This window comes from Magnolia sinica, chromosome 19 (genome assembly GCF_029962835.1).
Source record: "Magnolia sinica isolate HGM2019 chromosome 19, MsV1, whole genome shotgun sequence".
Taxonomy (NCBI): domain Eukaryota; kingdom Viridiplantae; phylum Streptophyta; class Magnoliopsida; order Magnoliales; family Magnoliaceae; genus Magnolia; species Magnolia sinica.
In genome coordinates this window covers 67,008,803-67,030,911 of record NC_080591.1, presented here as the reverse complement: position 1 = coordinate 67,030,911, position 22,109 = coordinate 67,008,803, and the positions used below count along the sequence as shown (strand labels likewise).

The 22,109-nt window shown below is 37.7% G+C and overlaps 1 protein-coding gene across 2 annotated transcripts in view; it reads right to left on the bottom strand.

Moving 5' to 3' along the window:
- Positions 1 to 19,198, bottom strand: part of LOC131235188 (PH, RCC1 and FYVE domains-containing protein 1-like) — a 53,438-nt gene extending 34,240 nt beyond the window's left edge. For both annotated transcript variants that reach the window (XR_009165974.1, XM_058232329.1), the window contains exons 1-5: positions 18,798 to 19,198; positions 5,779 to 5,865; positions 1,265 to 1,354; positions 1,035 to 1,121; positions 806 to 925 (exon numbers count right to left, since the gene is read on the bottom strand). Coding sequence is in view for 1 of the 2 variants with exons in the window: in XM_058232329.1 (XP_058088312.1) it covers positions 806 to 925; positions 1,035 to 1,121; positions 1,265 to 1,354; positions 5,779 to 5,865; positions 18,798 to 18,854 (441 nt within the window). In the remaining variant the exon portion in view is untranslated. The remainder of the gene's footprint in view (positions 1 to 805; positions 926 to 1,034; positions 1,122 to 1,264; positions 1,355 to 5,778; positions 5,866 to 18,797) is intronic.
- Positions 19,199 to 22,109: the final 2,911 nt, after the last annotated feature.

Genomic DNA, 22,109 nt, shown 5'->3' with positions numbered 1-22,109 from the left:
GAATGCATCTCTGCATGAAGATCTCCAAGAGGAAGTAAACTTGGAGCTTCATAAAGGATTCTCGGTCCAAAACCATCTATAAATGCCAAAAAGGAAGAAAGCTCTACGTGTGATGGTGGAAAGCATACATGAGACTGGTAACTCGAAACCAGCATGCTAGCTCTGTTTCTGCTAGTAAAGGGAATAACTGCTGAACCCTTTATCAAGGCTCAACCAGAATTAATGCTGTTTTGAACTGCCTTTCCAATATCTGTGGCCCTTAAGCCTAAACCTTACTCAGTGAGGTGTTTTCCTCCCCATCAGCCTTCATGCAGACTGCATTCCTAGGTCAAAGGCCTCTTGACTACAGATGAGACCATAAGTGCCTACCTATGATCGTGTGGGATTACCCAATTCCTGAAAACTAAGAATTCAAAAGATCTGAACATAAACAACGTGACCGTGCAACAAAATTTGGACATGGCATGAAATATATTACTTGCAAATTTAGATAACAGATCATGAACTTAGGATCATGCTAAAATAGAAGCCACGCCAATCTTGAATACTAATGACGGTGAATCCATATCTGCTGCGAGTATAATTGGGGGGGGGGGCTCCAAATCATGAAGAAATGTAACTGAGATATCTTGCTCAGCATCTTTCAAAAAATCAAAGAGATATCTTGCTCAGACAGAGAAATACAAGTATATCAGTGTGCTGCATATTTAGTGTTGCAAGAGTAAACTGCAAGAAAGATGAAAATCACTAATTGAACACCAAATGCTCAAAAAAAAAAAAAAAATTTCTTGGTAAAACAAATTACACCGAGATAAAGTGCTCCATCACTCCACCCATCAATTTTAGAACGTCCACATTGCCCTGAAGAAATCAATGACTTTAGGCCTGAAATCCACACCTCCGCCTCAACTTTGTCCTTGCAAATCTATGAATCAATAACACATCACATTATTAGAAACAAGGCAATCAGTACAAAAATTCAGGAGCTAACAATAGTCAAAGTTTTGAAAGAATATCGGGATATTTGTACTGACCAGATCCAGTGATCGTTTACCATTGTTGTATATAAGAGAAAATGACAAGTACTCCTTCTCAGGGCACAAATAGCGTTGGAAAACCGACTGAAAATTAGTGCAAGCAAAAATTAATAAATAGAGAGATCAAGAATACAATACCAAATAAAGATTTTTTTTAACAACATATCATAACTAAAATATCAAAAAGGTAGTAGAATGACAACGAATAACCAAAAAGATTATCTCACGGTTCTTTGGCCAGGGATAATTTTTGAGACAGAAGCTAACTTCAGTTTTCTTTCTCCACTGCTTGAAAACCAGATCAATGACGATTCATCCTGTGAATCACAATTATAATATTCAGACATCAATGGCTAGAAGAATCCTCTTAGTAAAAAGTTTCAATTAGCATGCATAATAATTTTACTATTTCACATCAAGCATTATCATGCAGATAGAAGTAAATGTGCAGTCCAAACCATGGAATCTTAAGAGCAAATTATCTGTAAGAAATAGCGGCTGGAAAAGGAACTTTTAATTTACTTCTATCCTTATATGTTATTGTGAACACCGTGTGTTTTTATTATGATTTTTGCTAAGGTAGTGTTATCTGAGTGTCAAATAGCATTAGACAACTTTGAAACTGAAAGCAAATTGGAAATTGCATGGTCTGTTTAGGTAGCCTGTCACGATTTTCAAACTTGGTTTTCATGTGTGTTTGGTACTTGGCAGGTCCATGTCAAACTGAAATGTGGTTGATCAAATTTTCTCTTTTTTTGACTTACAAGTTGCATTTGAATGCACATATTAAACAACATTGCAAGATATTTTCAGATCAAACTGTTTGATCAATGCCAACAAAATCTATAGTTTAGATTATATGAGAAAAAGTTTCAACCATGAGCCAAACCACCCATGATGAGGAGCCAGCCTTTGATTGCCTGTAACTCCCACGAATCACTTCATTCAATCAATAACCACCCAATCAAGGACAGAAAAATACTGTATGCACAACCTTGAGCTTTCAAACCCAAGAGTGTTGAGGGATAAGTTGTTACATGTCGCATTATATAAATACATTGTAATGGCATGATTGTAAATATATTGTAGTTGACTCATTAATTAGTGCCAAGAATCCCTCATAGATCGCTTGCTAGAGTAAACCAGATCTTTCTTCTCAAGCAAATCTGCCACTTCACTTGCATCATGGTACCCTAGATCCTGTCCTATTAGCGGAACTCAGCTCATGGAAAAGGGCAGATACCATAAAACGAGACCACCCCTCCCTCCAGACCATCCAACTAAATTGAGTGAGTAGGCTTAAAAGTTAAAACACAACAGTGCATACAAGAACCCCATATCAACCAACAACTCATAATTATGTAAATTTCCAACAGCCACATCTGAAATATTTTAGTACAAGAGTACCTAAATTATCAAATAACACTCTTCTGAGCATTAACAAAAGCCCAGTTGCAAACTGTTAATGCACAAGGACGTGGGCCATACAGCTGTACAGCCCACCTAATGGATGTGGATGTGTGCATGTGGATGTGGATGTGGGCCATCCAACTATACGGCCCACCTAGCTTCTCTCTCTTTTTTATCTAATTTCTATAATGAATTAGGATTTGTTTTGGATTATGAATATTATACACAAGGGGTGGAAGCGGAAATGGTTGTTGTTAATTGGAATCACACTTGGGAGCTAACCAGTCTATCTACCAGTAAACATGTTGAGCATTGTAAATGGGTATACATCATTAAGTTTCATCCTAATGGTATGGTTGACCGCTTCAAGGCTCACTTGGTTCTTTAAGGGATATACTTAGACCCTTCTTTTTTTGAAGAGTAACATTGATATACTGAAATCCTTGGCATTGATTATACTAAGACATTTTCCTCTGTTGCCAAGTTGAACTCCATTTGTGTTATCTTCTCCACGACCATTAATCATAATTGGCCCCTCTTCCAACTTGAAGTAAAAAAATGCCCTTATCTTCACAGTGATCACACTGAAGAAATCTATATGGAGCAACCACCTGGATTTGTTGTTCAGGAGATGTCGGACAAAGTGTGTAAACTACCACAAAGCGATTTATGGGTTGAAGCATTCACCATGTGCATGGTTTGAAATTTGTGGTAAAATTGTGTTGAACTTTGGTTTTGTTCGAAGTCATGTTGATCGTTCCATCTTTGTACGAAAACGCACCTCAAGTCTTATTGTGTTAGTGGTATATGTTGACGATATTGTTGTTATAGGAAGTAATAATAGGGGAATTGTGAATCTTAAGAAATATCTCTGAAGGCATTTTCTCACAAAAGATCTTGGCCATCTTTGATACTTTCTTGGTATAGAAGTTATTAGAGCTGTACACGAGTCGAACCGAGTCAAGCTTGGCACAGCTTGGCTCGGCTCGGCCAGTAGCTAACCCTAGCTCGAACTTGGCTCGGCTCAGTCCTCGAGCCTGTCTAGCCAGCTCGGTTCAGTTCAATCAGCAGCTCGGGCCAGTTCAAGCCGAGTTCAAGCTTGTGCGACATCTTCTCAAACACATAGAATCATCTTTAATTTCTCGCAGAATGCAAAACAATAACAACACTTTACAGGTATTTCATCAAACACTTGGCGAGCAGCATCAAAATCAAGATACAAGGGAAGTTTTTTTTTTTTTTTTTTTTTTTTTTTTGCAGTGATTTGTTTCGTATCCATTCCTTCCTCGCCACCAGCTAATCCCATGAAGAATGTACACACCTGAAACAACACTTCGTTGAGTCATTTCATCGAACACTAAGCGAGCAGTATCAATATCAAAATACCGAGTCATCGAGCTGTTTCAATCTAAGTTGATTCGAGTTGAGGTTCAATCCGAGTCAAGTCAAGCTCGGGCAAGCTCGAACTTGGCTCGAAATTTTTTTGAGCTCCAAAAACAAGCTCGACTTGGTCCGAATCCAATTCCAAGGCCAGTCAAGTCGAGTCGAGCGAGCTGACCAAGCTAACTCGACTCGTGTATAGCTCTAGAAGTTATCAAATCGAAGGAATTAATGTATCAACAAAAATATGTTCTAGATTTGCTCACAGAAACAGGTCTGCTTGATACTAAGCCTGTTAATATACCAATGGTTCCCAATCACAAACTTGTTAGTAATCAAGGGAGTGTAATTAAAGATGAGGGGGGGGGGGGGGGGTTTAATTTAGCCATACATGTGGGGTTTCATTTAGCCATACATGTTATATTGTGAGTGTGATGAGCTAGTTTATGAGCTCTCCAAGGGCACCTCACATTGATGCAGTTGTTTGAATTCTATGGTATCTTAAAGGAGTGTTGGGTCAAGGAATTCTCTATAGATAAAACAATCATCTTCGAATCATAGGGTACTCTGATGCAGAATGGGCGGGTTCTTTAACAAATGGGGGGTCTACTGCTAGCATTACATGTTTGTTGTAGGAAATCTAGTCACATGGAAAAGTAAGAAGGAAAGTGTTGTGGCCTGATCAAGCACTGAAGCAGAATATAAAACAATGACTCATACTAATTATGAGTTCATGGTGATTAAGAAACTATTGCACGAAATGGGGTTTGTAGTGAATCTACCTATGCAGTTGTTTTATGATAATCGAGCAGCATCCCACATTGCAAATAATCTGGTCTATCATGAAAGAATTAAACATATTGAAGCCAATTGTTACTTTATACTTGAGAAGGTCTCCAATGCTGAAATCTCTGCACCATGTCTAGTGTCAAGATCAACTTGCTGAAATCTTGAAAGAATTAAACATATTGAAGCCGATTGTTACTTTATACTTGAGAAGGCCTCCAGTGCTGAAATCTCTACACCATGTCTAGCGTCAAGATCAACTTGCTGACATCTTCACCAAGGCCCTTCCTTACAGTCTATGTGAATATACTCCAAGCTTGGCATCAAGAGTATCTATGCTCCAGCTTAAGGGGGAGTGTTAACGCATGAGGATGTGGGCCGTACAAATGTGGATGTGGGTTGCCCCACTGTATGGCCCACCTAGCTTCTTTCTCTTTTATATTTAGTGTTTATATTGGATTAGGATTTGTTTTGGAATATGAACATTATTAGTGAGGGTTTTTTTGTGGTTTTTAGTTTTTATTATTAATATGATGGGGAAGAGTGGGAACATCTAGCCCTAACTCGTTTTCCTCTCCTCTCTTTTCTTCTCTTCTTTTCTCTTAATCTATAATTCTACACGAACAATGTTTCACACAACAAAAAATTTAATTTGAGTCCAAGCAAAGGGACCAATCGGTCCACGGATGGGGTTCTAGGCCTCCCAAAAGTAACCAAATTTGAATAGTCTGTGAAACTCATGTGAGGTATACGATATTTGTTATGCCTTGATTGAGATACACAGAACATATATCAAGTCTCAGATTGAAACAACTCTAACTGATTTATAAATGCAGTATGTACAACTGCAGCACATGTTTCAAAGTGGACCACCACATAAGTGTAAATCAGAGGCAAAACCAGAAAATCAATTCATATAGAAACCCTCAATGTTGAGAATGCTATCACAGAATAAAAGAGCTCTTAGTTCCAAAAGTGATGAGAAATTCACATGGAAATACCTTCTAATTGAATGCAAGCATTATATCATATGTAAAGATGAATGTAAGAGTCATATATAAGGCTTCCATTCATTGATTGAAGAATATTAAAAAGAAAGGAAACACAGAGAACAAACTATAATTACAAGCTAACCAAAATAAAGCATAATGGGTAGCAAACTCACATTAGAAAGGCTGAAATGATAAAACTTGGGCTTCCCTTTACGACCATACTTGAGCAATTGAGCCCCTTTCTTCAAAGTAATTAGTGCCTTTAAAAATACAAGAAGATTAAAATAGAAATTACAATTTATGGAAGGAAAATAAAAATAAAAAAGACCACTGAATAATTAATTCAATCTACATCCTCAAGCTGCAAGGATCCATAAACATGGAAGAAAAAAATTCAAATTCTTTTATTAATCAGCAGAGATCCTTTGAAGGCAGGCAAAACCATTCAAAGAGCAAGACATCAGCATGTTACAAACAAAGAATCAATTCTTGCAATTGACATCAATGACCCAATGCATAATAATCTAAACCACTGGAAATGGAGTGGGGCCCCTCTAATATTGAAAGGACGACATGCTTTATTGCTACTACTTTTATTCATAAATATGCTGATATGAGAAAGGGACTTCAAAGGTAACCACCAGAAATGAAAAGTACAACAGAACTCACGAGAATAGAGATAGATCCAACTATTCAAAGTCTGATCATTCCCTCCCTCTATAGACAGACGCCACCATCTCTTTACCTCCTGAAGTAAATGCTAGAAAAAATAACGTTATGACTCACAACCAAGGGGAAACAACCTTATGACTCACAACCAAGGGGAAACAACCTTATGACTCACCACCAAGTGGCATTGACAATTCACCATCCATATACAAATGGGAGATTTGGACGATTTCCAGATCCTCCAAGAGTGCATAGCATCAGCTTCATTTGAGGCCTTAAGATCACGGGTTGAGGAAAGCCATCGTGCAAGACAACAAGTACAAAAACTTTGGCCTAAACAAATCCAGAGACTTAGTAGACCAGGATGGAACTCATAGACACTAAAAATATCTCCAAAACAACTTTTTAACCCCTGTACACAAAATCCTCCTAAAACCCTATCCATGCTACTCGTTGGGGGCATTGGAGCCTTTTTATTAACCTCACAATCATGTTATAGTCATGCAGTGCCATCGAAAGAGAAAATGTTATATTCATGCAGTGTTGTCAAGTGCGATCGCACATTCACATATGTGATATGTGCACATTGGAGGGGAAATTGCATATGTGATTTCTGCACATGCGATTGCATATGCCACTCATGCGACAATATGCAATCACACATGCGATGTATGCTATCGCATTTTGGCCAACGATCAAAAATCTGACCCCTTTTTTTTTTTTTTTTTTTTTAAAATAAAAAAAATTCAAAATCAAAATTCAGCCTTTTTCCCTATAAAAAGGCATTCATACCCCCCTATTTTCATTCTACATGCACTCGAACTCTCTCTCTACTCTCATACACTTTCAAAGTCTCAAATCTCTCATTCTCTCTTACATAATTACATTCTCCATCTTTCAACTCTCAAATTCGAAGCCTCTAAGGCCCAAGCTCCATCTTCTTTCAAGTTTCAATCAAGATTCAAGAAAGTAGAAGCAAGAATACATCGAAATTGAATTCCAAGTCAAGTCTCACATTTCATTTTCTACATCTCTCTTTCTAGTTTCTAGATATCATTTCATTTTCTACATCTCATAATTCTCATTCATTTCATTTTCTACATTCTCTTATTTATTATATCCATTCTCTAGTTGCATAATATTCATTCATAATCATACACTCTCTTTCTATCTCTCTTTCTTTACATTCAAGAGTCAAGAGACTCAAAATATTTTTTTATTATTTTTAGTTTGTTACAACCTACGAGAAGATTCATAAGATTCAACTTTCAAGCATCAAGTGAGAGTTCAAAGAAGGCAATAATTTACATTCTACAATAGCAACAACAGTACAAGTCTACAACATTCAAGAGTCAAGACAAGAAGTCAAGAATATATTTCCGAATTTTAGATTGTATAATGTGTTTTTGTAATTGTGTAACTCTCTCTCTCTCTCTCTCTCTCTCTCTCTCTCTCTCTCTCTCTCTCTCTCTCTCCTACCATGAGTGCAACTCTAACTCCCTCCCTTTCTCCTTTTCTTTTCTCTCTCCCTTTCTACTACTACTAGTGTCAGTGTGTAAGTATAACTCTCTCTCTCTCTCTCTCTCTCTCTCTCTCTCTCTCTCTCTCTCTCTCTCTCTCTCATCTCTTTAGTCATGGCTCTTTAGTTTTTAGTTTTTAGTAATTTACAACTTACAATACAAGTTATCTCAAGAAGAATCAATACACACACATCACATCATATCTTCTTCCCAATATTCCTCTTTGAAACCCAAGTCAAATGACTCGGGTTGGAAGTATGGGCACTATTGTAGTGCTACAAATAGGACTTACATGGTATGTGAGTTATGTAGATATGTGGGTTCTGGTGGCATTGCGTGGCACAAGCAACACTTTATACATTTACCGAGGTCAAATGCAAAAGCATGCAATAAAATTACTCCAGCAATCCGAAGGGAGATCATGGAGTATATAGATAAACAATTGAAAAAGAGATACGATAGTGCCCTATGTCACGAGGAATATATGGAACAAGACACGTACGAAGATATAAACATATTTGATGTAGATGAAGCTAGTCCTACTCCCCCTACTTCGATAGGCCAGTCTAGACCACCACCAACGGCCTCGAAAAGAGCCCGATCCATGGATAAATGGTGTAGACCACATCCCGAGGAAGTGGTCGACCAAAAGGGTCAGGACAAAGGGCCAGCTCAAACAACTTTAGAAAACCGGTATAAACAAAAAGATAGGAAAACTACAATTCAATACATTGCTAAGTAGTTTTACCAAACCAGCATTGCTTTCAACACAATTAAATCGAGAAGCTTCAAAGTTATGATTGAGGCTATAGGTCAATTTGGACCAGGGCTTAAACCTCATTCATATCATGAAATAAGGGAGACACACCTCAAAGCTGAAGTTGATTATACACGATCCTTTATAGCCGAATATAAGGAATCGTCGAAAACGCATAGGATTTCACTCATGTCCAATGGATGGACCAATAAATCCGATCGGTCTCTCATTAACTTTCTAATAAATCGTCCAGCTAGGACAATGTTATTGAAGTCCGTCGATGCATCAGGTCATTCGCATACTGAAGAGTACTTGTTTAACTTACTAGATAATATAGTTGAGGAAATAGGTGAGGAATACATTATCCAAGTAATTACAGACAACGCAACCTCATATGTAGCCGTCGGCGGTCTTCTTATGGAGAAGATGCGCCATTTATTTTGGACCCCCTGTGTAGCCCATCGTGTTGATAGAAGATATATGTAGGTTATTTTTAAATATGATTGTAAAGACTAGATGAATCATGATCTTTATGTACAAATACGTCATTCTTCTCAATTGAATGAGAAAACACATTGGGGGTAACTTGCTATATCTAGCAATCACCCGTTTCGCTACAGCCTTCTTAACACTACAAAGATTACATGCAAAAAAAAACCAGAACTTAGAAGCTTTGTAGTGTGACTAGTGTCGGCCGATTTTATAAGTGGGTCTTAGTCAAAGAAAGCTAAAGAGAATCAGGTTTAACAAAAAATCCTTTCGTAAAAATTTTAGACTCAAGTGGTAAAGGCACTAAAAGCATCCAACCCTTGACCATTGTGTTACGATTAGAGGACGGAGATGAGAAGCCTCCAATGGGTTACATATATGATGGGATAGAGAGAGCGAGAAATAAGATTATGGACCATTTTAACTATAGAGAGTGTGATTACAAGCCCATTATAGATATTATAGATAGAAGATGGGGCACCCAAATGTCATCTCTATTGTATTCAACTGCTTACATCCTTAACCTAACCTGTTATTCACTTCTCCTAATCCGGCAGAAGCATTTACTATACATATCGTTGGATTTATTAATGTGTTGGAAAGAATGATTCTAAATAGAGACAAACATTCTAAATAGAGACGAACAAGACAAGATCTCAGCTTTATTGAACTTCTATACAAAAAGTGAAGGCATATTCTCAAGGGATATCGTCATTAGGCATCGGATAATGAAATTGCCCAGTAAGTGATATGAATGTCTCAGCTCTCTTACAAATAATTTTTTTACAATGTAATTTACAAAGTCTAACCTACTTAAACTGTCTTTCTCTCTTACAAATAATCTACAAATAGATCAATGTATATAGTAGAATTAATCATTTAGTATTATTTTGTTATAATAGATCAATAATAAATAAATAGCTTCTTCATTTTGTTTACTTAGTAAGCGTCAATTGATATTTGTTAACTATATTGTTAAATGTTGATGAGTTAATGTTTAATTCATTGTTTAATTGATTTTATTTCACTCAAATATATTTTAAACATATAAAATTATTTATCTATTAACTTAATAAAGTTTCCCCTGCTATCTTATATTTTTTTTCTCATATTTCCCCTATTTTTCTGATTTTTTTAATTTTTTGAGATATATATATATATACACACACACACACAACCGCATACGCGATTGTGCATCCGCATATGCAATATGACAACATTGTATTCATGCACCTCAAAACACCTAAATAGCACATTTTAAGGCCTTCTTATCTGAAATAAGCTCCTAAAAATTCTACACCCTATACAGGAAAGTAAAAAAGCCTCAAACGTCTAATTAAATGGCGTTAAAGCCTTTTCACTACCCAAACACTTGCTAGAAGCCTTTTTCTAAGCTTCCTTTAAATTGGACATTGCAAAGTACGGTCATCCTTGTTGATATCACCACTTAAAATATAGAGGCTTATGCTAAGGTCTCTTTTGGATTTTGGTTCTTTTAATGCACATGTGAAGGCCCTCAAAACAAGGTTATCACACCATGAAGACTGCCTTTGGCTTCTATCACTAATGTGGCACAAGTGGATCCACAATTAACAACTTGCAACTCAAAAAACCCAAAATTAGGCACCTGTCGACTGTTTTGGGGCTTCAAAGACCCACCTCATCCTCATACTCTTTGAATTACAGCCCTAATTGTGAAGATGAGCAATAAATCCCAACCACTGGAGCTACCAAACATTCTTCTTCAAAATTGAATTCCTTCTAGCCGCAGAAGTTGATGCAAATTGGGCCAGTAATTCAGAAAGGATAAACAAAAAAAAAAAAGTTGGTGCACAAGGCCTAGAAAAGTTGCCCAATGCTTAATTTTAGGGATTTTGAGTTTTTAGTTGTTAAGAATGGACCCCACATGGATATACACATGCATGAGAGGTATATAAGAGCTTGGATGGTATGAAACCTTGTTTGGAGGGCCCCACATGTTTAATTTTTTTAAAGGATGACCCTAAGCATGTTTAAGAAGTCCCTACAAACCCTAAAGGATGCCACACGTCTGTTCAATCCCTACAAAACTATGGACACCTATTACTCCACCACAACTACGAAAAACATAGGTAGTCTGGCCCCTTGAAGCACCAATATGTGTTTTTTTTTTTCTTTTTGAAGATTGAGAATAATATTAAAAGGAGCCCACGATCAACTCAAATGGAAAACCAAAAGGATAAAATAAAATAAACAAACAGGAAAACAAGACAGCTAAACAATAAAAGAAAAGAAAATTAAAAAAAACAAACCAACTGTACAACTCCAAAAACTGATGGGGACATCAGAGGACCTACTCGAGTGTACCACAAACGGAGACAACCACCCACATCAACGCGGATTTCTTTGTGGATGGGAGACGAGTTCCAGATGGGGCCTACCGGGCCATTTTGAATACCCCACATGCATTGAACGTGCATCAGGAAGATCCCACTTTGGGATGGTGCATGTGAGCTGCTTAGGAGACTATTTTAGTCATAAGATTTCTATTTTGTGTCAATCCGACCGTTGGATGTTGTCGATCAGGCCATTAGGCCACCAGATCTTTTAGATATGTGCCCCTTGGACTTTGATCTTGCTTTCCTTATGTTTTTTGTTATTTTTAGGATTTATTTGATGGTTTTTTTTTATGGTTGAGATTGATAGTAAATATTTTAGTTTTCTTATTTTGGATGATGGGCCACTTCACGTGAGTGGCATAATTGTAATTATGTTGAATTTTTAATTATAAAAGCACATGGGGGTGGAGTTCCAACCCTAGTGTTGTTATTGAAAAGAAAGAAGAAAGAGAGAAGCTCTCTTGTGTTAAGGAATTTTCCTCCTTATGTTTTAGGGTTTGTAAGAAACCCTTCCTTCCAATTGAATTGTGGAAGGGTGGAAGCTTGTTTGGTGATGGATTTTCCAAGGTACATCCTCTTTCTCTTCTTTGAAATGTATTCTTCTTCTTCTCTTGTCTTCATCTTTTCCCTTCCATTACAACCTTTTAAATCCTAGATCCACAATTTCCTATTTTCCCCAATTTCTAAAAACCCTAATTCCAAAATCCCCAATTCCCATGAACCGTAGTTTTTCAAATTTAGATTTTCTCATTCATAACCCTAATCATAAAACCTACAAATCTATCCCTTGAGTGTGGAACATGCCCATACTAAATTGGAAGTTTTATCCTTCCAACGGGCCTAGTTTTAATTGATTTATGTAATTTCTTAGCATGCGGGCATGTGATTTAGGTTAAATTATATTTTATTTTCTATTGTTTAATCTTAATTACTTTGTGGGTTAGCATCTTTTGTTAATTGAATTACTTTATGGACTCTTTCATAATCTACAAGTCCAATCTAAAGCCTCACTGAGGATTCCTGCAAACATCTTAGGCACCAGAGAAGAAAGATCTCTAAAACAGCGTGAATTCCATTTCTTTCCAGACAGCTCAAAGGGCCATAAGCTCAACAAGGCGCCAAAGGGGGTGAATAGGATCATTAGAGCCACCATGCCAAGCAAATGGTAGGCTAGAGACATCATGAGGCACAATCCAATGAGAACCAATTCTATCAAATTTGCCAAGAATATAGCACCATATCTCGTAGACAAAAGGGCATTGGATAAATAGATTACTAATTGTCTCTGCTTTGAGGAGGCAGAGGAGACAGGCGTTGGGGGAGAATCATGGCCCTTTTTTTAAGATTATCTATGGTTAGGATCCCCCCCTTTCACTAGAAGCCAAGAGATAGCCACAATTTTAGCAGCATAACGTGTGACCAGATGAAGCAAGGGAAGGATTGAGTCAAAAAGGGAGTCAGGCCACACAAGTGCCTAAACAGGGATTTGAAGGAGAAACTTCCCAAGGGAGACAATGTCCAACTTAAGGAGTATTCCTCATCCGGGTTCGACCTGATTCCTTCAAGGAGCTTCAGAAGGCAAAGAAAATCTTGCAGCTAAAGATCAGACATTGATCTCCTACAAGGGGGACACCAAAACCCCAAGCCAACATTAGAGAAATAGGCAATAACTAAGCAAGAAAGATCAGTAGCAATATCAACAAGATTAAGGGAAAGCAACTGAAGAAGGGAGGAAGAAATCCATCGATCAATCCATAAACAAATCTGGTCCCCTTTACCAAGAGTGAAGGAAAACCCATTCGAAACAGGGGATTTAAGGCAAGAGAGAGTTTTCCAAATGGAGGAAGCCCAATACAAAGAGGAAGGTTTGGTGAACTAGTCATTCTTCTCTTTTTATTTTCTTTTTTTTTAATACACACACACCACAATGGGTACTCGAAACTCTTGCTAGTCTGCCACTAAGCCATGAATAAGGACAAAGGACCCAACCAGTCATTCTTCTCATAACCATATTTAGTAGCAATGGTCTCTCTCCATCATCTTCCTCTTTTGAAGGTAAATCTCCATATGCACTTGCCCAGCAAGGCAGAGTTAACATTTGAAAGGACCCGAATCCCCGCACCCCCTTCAGAATAAGGCTTGTGGCCCTCAGACCTTTTGAGAAGGTGGAATTTATGGTCATCTAAGCTACCATTCCAAAGGAAGTCTCTACAGAGCTTCTCAAGTCTTAGGAGAATCAATTTTGGGCATTGGAATAAGGAAAGGAAGTACGTGGGTAGATTGAAAGGGGTCAATTTTATAGGTCAAACGACCACCAAGCGAAAGAAAACGGTTTTTCCGGGGGGGGGGAGGGAATTTTCGCTCCACCCTCTCGATTACCACATCCCAAAGATGGTTAGCAACCTTGCCGATGCATAGAGGGAGACAGAGATATGAAGCTGAAAAAGATCCAGCTCCACAACCAAAAGCCTCAGCAAAACCCGTCCCCACGCTTCTCTTGGTTAGTTTCATATATCTACTTTTGGACATGTCATTACTTGTATCTCCATAAGAGTTAGTATTTTACTATATTTAAATTGGGTGTCTAAGTATCTCTTTCTTTCTTTCTTTTTTTCTTTTTTTTTTTTTTTCGAAGCACCAAAACTCTTACTATGATACATTTGGCTCAACGACCTATCACCACACTTCTCTTGGTTAGTTTCATATCTCTATTTTTAAGAGTTATTACTTATGTCTCCATAAGTGTTAGTATTTCTCTATATTTAAAGTTGGGCGTTTGAGTATCTCTTTCCGTTTTTTTCTTTCTTTCTTTCTTTTTTTAAATTAACCATGATTTTATAAAACTGAAAACGCACAAAAGGAAAGAGAGAAAAGAGAGTCCAAACAGGAACCTATAAAGTAAGTGAACCTCTAGTGACTCTCACCTAAGTAAGGTGCCACAGCCCAAAACTCTCAAAACAAAAGCATAAGAAATAAAACATGACAACATGAGATTGCTCCACGAGATAAAGACCCACTAACACCTCTCCCAACACTAAGCGCTATCCTCACAAAGGTAGGCACACTAAAACACGACAATGTGAGATTGCTCCACGAGATAAAGACCCACTAACGCCTCTCCCACCACCAAGAGCTATCCTCACAGAGGTCAGCACACTTTCCGATCTGAAAAGAACACTCTTGGGGCATTGCAAAACTTCGTCTTGACGATAGGACAATCCACCATAGATGCCGCAATATTTCCCTTGATGGACTGGATTGATGAATCTTTACATAAATTCTCTCATTTCTTTCTTTCTATACTCCCCACTGCATAAGAAAGTATTTCCTGTAAAATTATTCCTTTGGCCAATGTTGGGCTCAGATCCTATCCTTGAATAAGATCCTTCACCAATTGGGGCAGCACCCAAATAATGCGAAAAGACTCAACAAATGGCACCACATCTCCTTCACCAAGGAATAATGCAAGAAAAGGTTCACTATGGATTCCACCTCCTCCCAAGTCCCAACACATGAAGCAAATATTCACAAAAAACTCTCCTTCAAAGATTAACATGCTTTTTTTCCCATGGGGATGGAATACCAACCTCTTCAACACATCGGCCAAAAAAAAAAGTTTCAAAGAAAAAGAGCCATCGGTGGAACCTTCCATAACTTCCAATCAGGCTCATGTCCACCTAACCCCATTGAGGATGCTCATCAAATTGCAAAAGCTATTTATCTCATATCCTTGAGGTGTTGGCGGAAAGTAACATTGCAACCCACTAGCTACCGCTAACTTCCATTACACTAAATAAATTCATGGAAATCTCTAATGGGACTCCCTTTTAGGGCATCGATGGGTGGGATCGGGGTAGCAGGGTCAATGGGGAAGAAGAAGAATGGGACTCCTTTTAGGGCACCAATGGGTGGGATGTAGCAGGGTCAATGCAGGAAGAAGGGAAGGAGGAGAAGAAGAAGAAGAAGAGTTATCTGAAAATTTTGTAGAGTGTGATAGTTGATACATAGGCACTCAAAAAATTGAACATGTGTCATGCATCAACTCAAAATAAGCCATCCAAATCCTAGGGTCCATCATGGATAGGTCGGTACCTCAAAAGCAAATTGATTGAGAGATTCTATCTTGCAATTTGATACTTTTGTAGAGTATGATGTCTGATATGTAGGCACTCAAAGAACATGTGTCATGCATGAACCCAAAATAAACCATCTAGATTCTAGGGCCCATCATGGATAAGTCAGTACTTCAAAATCAAATTGGGTGTGAGGTTCTATCTTATGATTAACACATACATTCGTTGAATTGGGACTCTTTAGTACTTTACACTTCAACTATCATTAAATGTCTACCAACCGTCCACTTTGAAATTTATGTGTAACTTTTGGGTTATGATGTAAGGGGCCAACGATTTGGATGGTTTAATTTCAGTTGTACGCCACATGTACAATTTTCTTCGTGCATTTGTATCACCATCACACTCCACTGAAGCATAAGAAGCATGTTTCTAAAATTACACTGATCACACAATCCTAACAATCCAATTGATGGCTGTCATATGGGTGGTTAAAAGTAAAATAGTGAGTGATCCAACTATTAGGGACAAAATCAGGTGGTTGTTATCATCTTCTCAGGGAAATTTTTGGCTTACGTTCCCTCCACAATTAGATCAGCGATTTGGACAGTCCAGATTGCAGCATGAATGTGCCATGTGTGCGGTTGAAGAGTCACCACCACTTTGAAATGGTGATCAGCTATCAAAGGAGTCTAGCCCGACATTAAATTGTTGAGTTGCTATAGAGATAATTATACTTCCGGCTGCATGCTACCATACCATGCATCCCCATCTTTCCCGCCAAAGTGTAAATTGTGCCAAACATTGAGGCCATGTAAATGGTAGGCCCCACTATAAAGATCACCTGTCTCGAAAATCATGCCCATCCACTCATATGACATACAGACAGCACAATGTTTGTCAGCAAAAGAAAGAAATATATGGACTGAAACAAGCTCGGACATTTTGGTTTGAAAGCTTCCATGAAGTTATAGCAGGATAAAGCTACAAAAGCATTGAGCTGATAGTTTGATGTTTATCAAAACAGACAACCAAATGAGCAGTGCTTGTCTTGTCATAAGTTAATAACACAATAATTACAAGCATTGACATGGAAGACATTTAACTTCAAAAGATCTATTAAATTGAAACTTCAAGAAGGACATAGATGCACTTAATTTTTTCTTTGGAGTTGAAGTGGAAAGCACCAACAGAGGAATGTTTAATGGAAAAAAAAAATGCACCTGTGGTTCAGAAAAAAAAAAAGAAGAAGAAGAAGCAATACTAAAGGGCATAGTTTGCAAACCGGTCTGGTCAACCTGGAACTAACCCGAGACAAAAAGGCAAGGTCATTCGCTGTGTAACTGGGTTGCTGAAACCAAGCCCATCCTGATTTCAGCATTACTCTGCCTGGTTTGTAGGTCGATTTAGGACTCGCCTGATCATTCTCCCAATGCGACGAGAGGAGGGGGAAGAGGGGAAAGAAGTAGGACAAGAGTTTTGGTATTTTGGGTACATTTTTATCATACATTTAAATTTATTTTTCTGACCCACTTGGTTAACCCATCAAGTCCCTAGTCAACACAGTGCCCTGGGTCAACCTAACCCAGTGACCAAGTCCTGAGCCAAGTCTTGGTTTGAAACCATGCCAAAGGGAAATAGATTCAAGTTCCATCATTAATCAGATGCACGGCTACCTCACGTTTTTTAGGATATTAAATACACAATAAATAAGGTTTGTCAGCTTTCATTGAGATTTTAGCATGTATGGTCTATCAAACCCTTTTTAGCAAGAATAAACTGTACTTGAGTAATGGTCATATTAGTTGTACATGTTGTCCTCATTTTTCTCCTTTTATGTGGAAAAAAGTTCTTAACAAACTTCATACATGATGTCAATGCAGGATAGCATGTGTAGTACAAAGCTTCGCATGCATCCAAACAGCCCTCTAGAGTAAACACACAGAGAACATCAAGATATGTCATGGGACCTTGAAATGTGCCTTACACTGTGTAACTAGGTTGCGTCCCACGAGTTCTCCATCAGCTTACTCAAATTCAGATTATTGTGGACGTAATAGCTCGAGGAGGTCCACTTCAGGCGTTTTTGTATTGTACAATGCGTACAAGGTATTCTATAACGGTAACAGTAGCAGTAACAGCCACCACACGTACTATTAAGATACGGGCCACAATAGCCATTATGATCCATGTAACGGCAACCACACATACTGTTAAGATACGGGCCCTGTAATGACCCGTTACGGATCAATTTTTCCGTAACGCGTAATGGATGCCTCCGTTACTATTACGCACACCATGAATGGGTGCCACGTTTCTTGGAGTGGCAAGAAATAAAATTTACTAGGTCAAGTGCTGAAGCTAAATATACATAGATGGTAGCTAAAAGATGGTTGCTGGAGCTAACACAACATGGTTTGTATTGTGATGATCAAAGTGCGTTGAACTTGTTCTTAAATCTTGAGTTATAAGTGAAACACATAGAAGTTGATCATCAGAGGAGTTCACACAAGACAATGGACCAACTCATGACAGCTGCTTCCCCAGAGTTTTATCAGCTGAAGAACATTAAAACAAGATGTCTTTGTTGCGACTTACAAGGAGACATCTCAAAACTGTCAGCTCTTATCACCGAGGACACTGTCAAAATCAATCCATCCAATGTCAGTGATAGAATTTCCGAATCTCTCTCAGAACTACCGGAGGATTCAGAGACCGCATTCATTTGAAAATATGAGTTACCTGAATTACATTAGTGGCACCTAATGCGTGGAAAAATTCAAGTACACACCTGCATTGGAATTAGAAACGGATAGCTGATATAAATCTAGAAGGATGTATGTGACCGAATTGCCCTTTTTTCTTTTTTTGCAGAAATCAAACCACAATAACTTTCAGATTCCAACGAAATCAATACAAGAGAAATGACTGGGAAGAGAAAAACATCCACTGTGGTGTATCACCATTCTGTGGCCCACCCAAAACACACAGCAGAACAAAAGATTATGCATTTCCAACTAAACCACTGCTTCATCTATGATCTAGGGTACATCCAAATGCACCATGAAAGACAAGCACAAAACGAAAAATCCGCACCAATCTCAAACTAAGAAAAGATCAATTCTTCCCAAAGGAGAGAAAAGTAGTCAAGACGTGTTATGGTGGTCGATCTCTTCAACAAGTCACATCAAACATGAATTACTCCACGAGCATAAGAAGATCAGCTTCCAAAATCGCGAAAAAGCAGGATAAATGAAATCATGAAAGTGAAGAAATCAATAAAAGAAGGATGATAAAAGAGCTTACCTGCTCAACGACGACATCACGGTCCGCATTCCCGTAGTAGCTAACAAGATCTGCCATTCCATGTGAGAGCCTTTCCCAAACACCGCCGCCCGCATCGATCCTCGCTAGTCAATCCGGTCATCATAGATGACAGATTCTTCCGTGGATTTTCATCAATAATCTCTCTCTCTCTCTATCTCTCTCTCTCTCTCTCAGCTGAAAGAAGTGAGAGAAAATGGCGGATTTTCAGACAGAGGACCGGCGGTTTCGGGAGTGAAAGGAGAGCCGGTTCTCAGACGGACCGGGGCCGGGGTCGTCGGGGAACCGGCAAGGGCAATATGGGAAGAAAGGAAAAAGAAATGGTAGGGATAGACAGAGAATGAGATTTAACTCCGCAGTCGCGTCCGTTGTAAGTACGAGTCAAAGAGGAAGAAGACGTGAATCGTCTTACCACATTAAGCGAAGAAAAGTCCATCATGTCGACCCTCTATCACACACGTGTGCCAGTCCAGACAAATTTTTTTATGCTCCGTCAGATTGTGACGGATGATACGCAGGAAATTAGGATAATTCAAATCAAACCGTCCAAATTATGTGTCGCCATCTGGATGGATCATTAGCTAAAAGTAAGGCTTATGTAATTATATGATTATAAGATTTGTAAATATTTGTTGGACAGTTAAGAATAAAAACATCCAATGGTGTTATTTCAACAAATAGGAGTCTGCCAATTGGAGGTTGTCCTCATGCAACCGTGATAGTGGGCTCTATAGTTTGGTCCATTGAACTTGAGTTAATGTACGGCACGTGTATTATTTTAAAGTGCCGGCATATCAAGTGTCATACTGAGCCGGAGTATTAAATCTATATTGCCCCTTTAAAGCGTAGTCTTCCCTTTAAAGCACAGTCCTCTCCGTTTTTGTCGCCCCGTGAGTTTATTAAATCAAATTACAAAATTACCCCTAAAGTGGATTCACATTCTAGAATCCAAGCCCGTTCTATGTAACTTTTTTTTTTTCGTGTTTTTTCATTATCTTAAGCACGTTGCATATGCTTCTTCTGGAGGGCATTGAAAATTGATGGATTGAAAAATGACGGATTTGGTGGATTATAGCGTATTTTTCTTTATATCAAATCAGGATTTTGCTACATTTGAGCGGCATGTGAGGTGCCCTGCAGTCAATCCAAGCCGTTTATTCATTCACATAATAAGCCAATCAAGTAATCCTAAATTTCCAATCAATAACATGCAAATTGATAGTCAAGATTAACGGGAGAAAGAAATAAAATAAGTCTAATTACTATCTTGAAACATATAAGTAGATGGCTCTCACTTTCTTATGATTCTAAAGTAGTATTTTAATTTGAAGATTTTAATAATATAATTTGTGGCTTATAAACATTAGACAATTTTAACAAATTAGCCTCGTTCAGAGGGTTAGGATCATCCTATCAACATAATTCTTGTAGGACATCAGAGAACTGGCTCTATGAAAGTACCTTAATTTGAATTGAAACAAATAAGTGAAAATAAAAAATCCAAGCAATTACACGCAGAGAATACATAATTTTTATGTGAAAAGCCTTTACTAAAAAGAACATGGCATAAAATGACAATCAATTTATTACTCAAATAAGATTATAGAGATGGAGAGAACTTACAACAAAAAACTTTATCTCTCCCTTTAAAGGCTCTCAAAATACTATAATAATTTAAATAAATAAATAAATAAAACTTAAAATCATAATTTTCTCTAACACTAACATAACTTATCTAAAAGCCACCATTCCCAAAGGGATATGTCAAAAATACCCCTCCAAGAATCCACTAACACTTAGGCCTCATTAGCATGAACATTGATCATATGGGCTCATAAAAATAATTAAACCCATACCAGTTTTGGAATTACAATTTTAACAATCTCCATTTTGATAACAAAATCACTTTCTGGCCTTGCCAATATTTTTCTAAGCATCACCATCATTGTTTTGTACATATTCCATTTATATTCCTTTCCTATGAAGCCTACAAAAATAGAGTAAAACTTAAACTTTTCTGTGTGAAGCCTGGTCTAATAACTTGTAGCATTTCACCTAACATTATAACTAACAAAGGTGCACTTTTTTACTATTTGGTCCGGCTTATATCTTTCAACAGATGGTACATGAAAATAAGCATTATAACAAAAAATCATCAAACTCGAATAATCAACTACCCAACCACTCCATGCTTCCTTAGAAATTTTACAATCAATAACTACAGAGGGAGACCTATTTACTAGATAACAAGTTATAGAAATAGCTTTAGCCCAAAGCTCTTTGCTCAACCCATAATTGCTCAACATAGTTCAAGACATTTTCAAAAAAGCTCAATTCATACGTTCTATCACACTATTATACTACGTCGCATGCCTTACTATGTTAAGCTTGACCGTTTCCTCATTCCTGTAGTACTAATCAAATTCTCTTAAAGAAAATTCTACATCGATATTTGTCCTCAAAACTTTCACTTTTTCTGCCTGGCTATTTTTCAACCATCACTCTCCATATCTTAAAAGTGGCAAACACATCATATTTATGTTTCAAAATATAAACTCAAACCTTCCTAAAGAAGTCATCTATAAATGTGACAAAGTAAGATAATCCTCCTCTAGAAATAATGGGTAACGGTTCTCACACATCAGAATGCATGCCCCCCCCCCCCACACACACACATTATAATACACGTAATTAAGTTGTCCTTTACTGACATGTTTTTTTTTATTTTAAAACACAGCCTCGACTATTTTTCATGTATGCAATGCTCACATACATCAAATCAAAGCTTTTTTAAAACTAAAAATTAACTTATGATCGAGAAGTACCTTCATACCCCACTTGCGCTTGTAGCCTAGACGTGCATGCCACAAATGTACCGACGTGGAATTATCTACAGACATCGCAACTCCACCAGATATAATATTTTTGATCAACTAATAAAAATTATCACTCCATCGTACCTTCATTACTGTAAGAATCTCATTTGAAACCTTTAGGACACCATCATAATAGACGAACTTGCAACCATTTGCATTTAGAGCTCATAGAGAGATCTTATTCTTCTTCAAGTCCGGAACATGCCTCACATATGTTAGATTATACTCCACCCAATCAAACATCCTGAAGCGAACCGAACGAATTCTAATAAATTTATAGGTATGATCATTATCCCTAAGAATCAACCCACTATATGTGGTAAACCAACTTTGATGATGACACATAGTACGATGCTCTCATATCCAATATCCATTTCTAATAAAATTTTTCGCTCTTCATCACTAACAATCCATCATA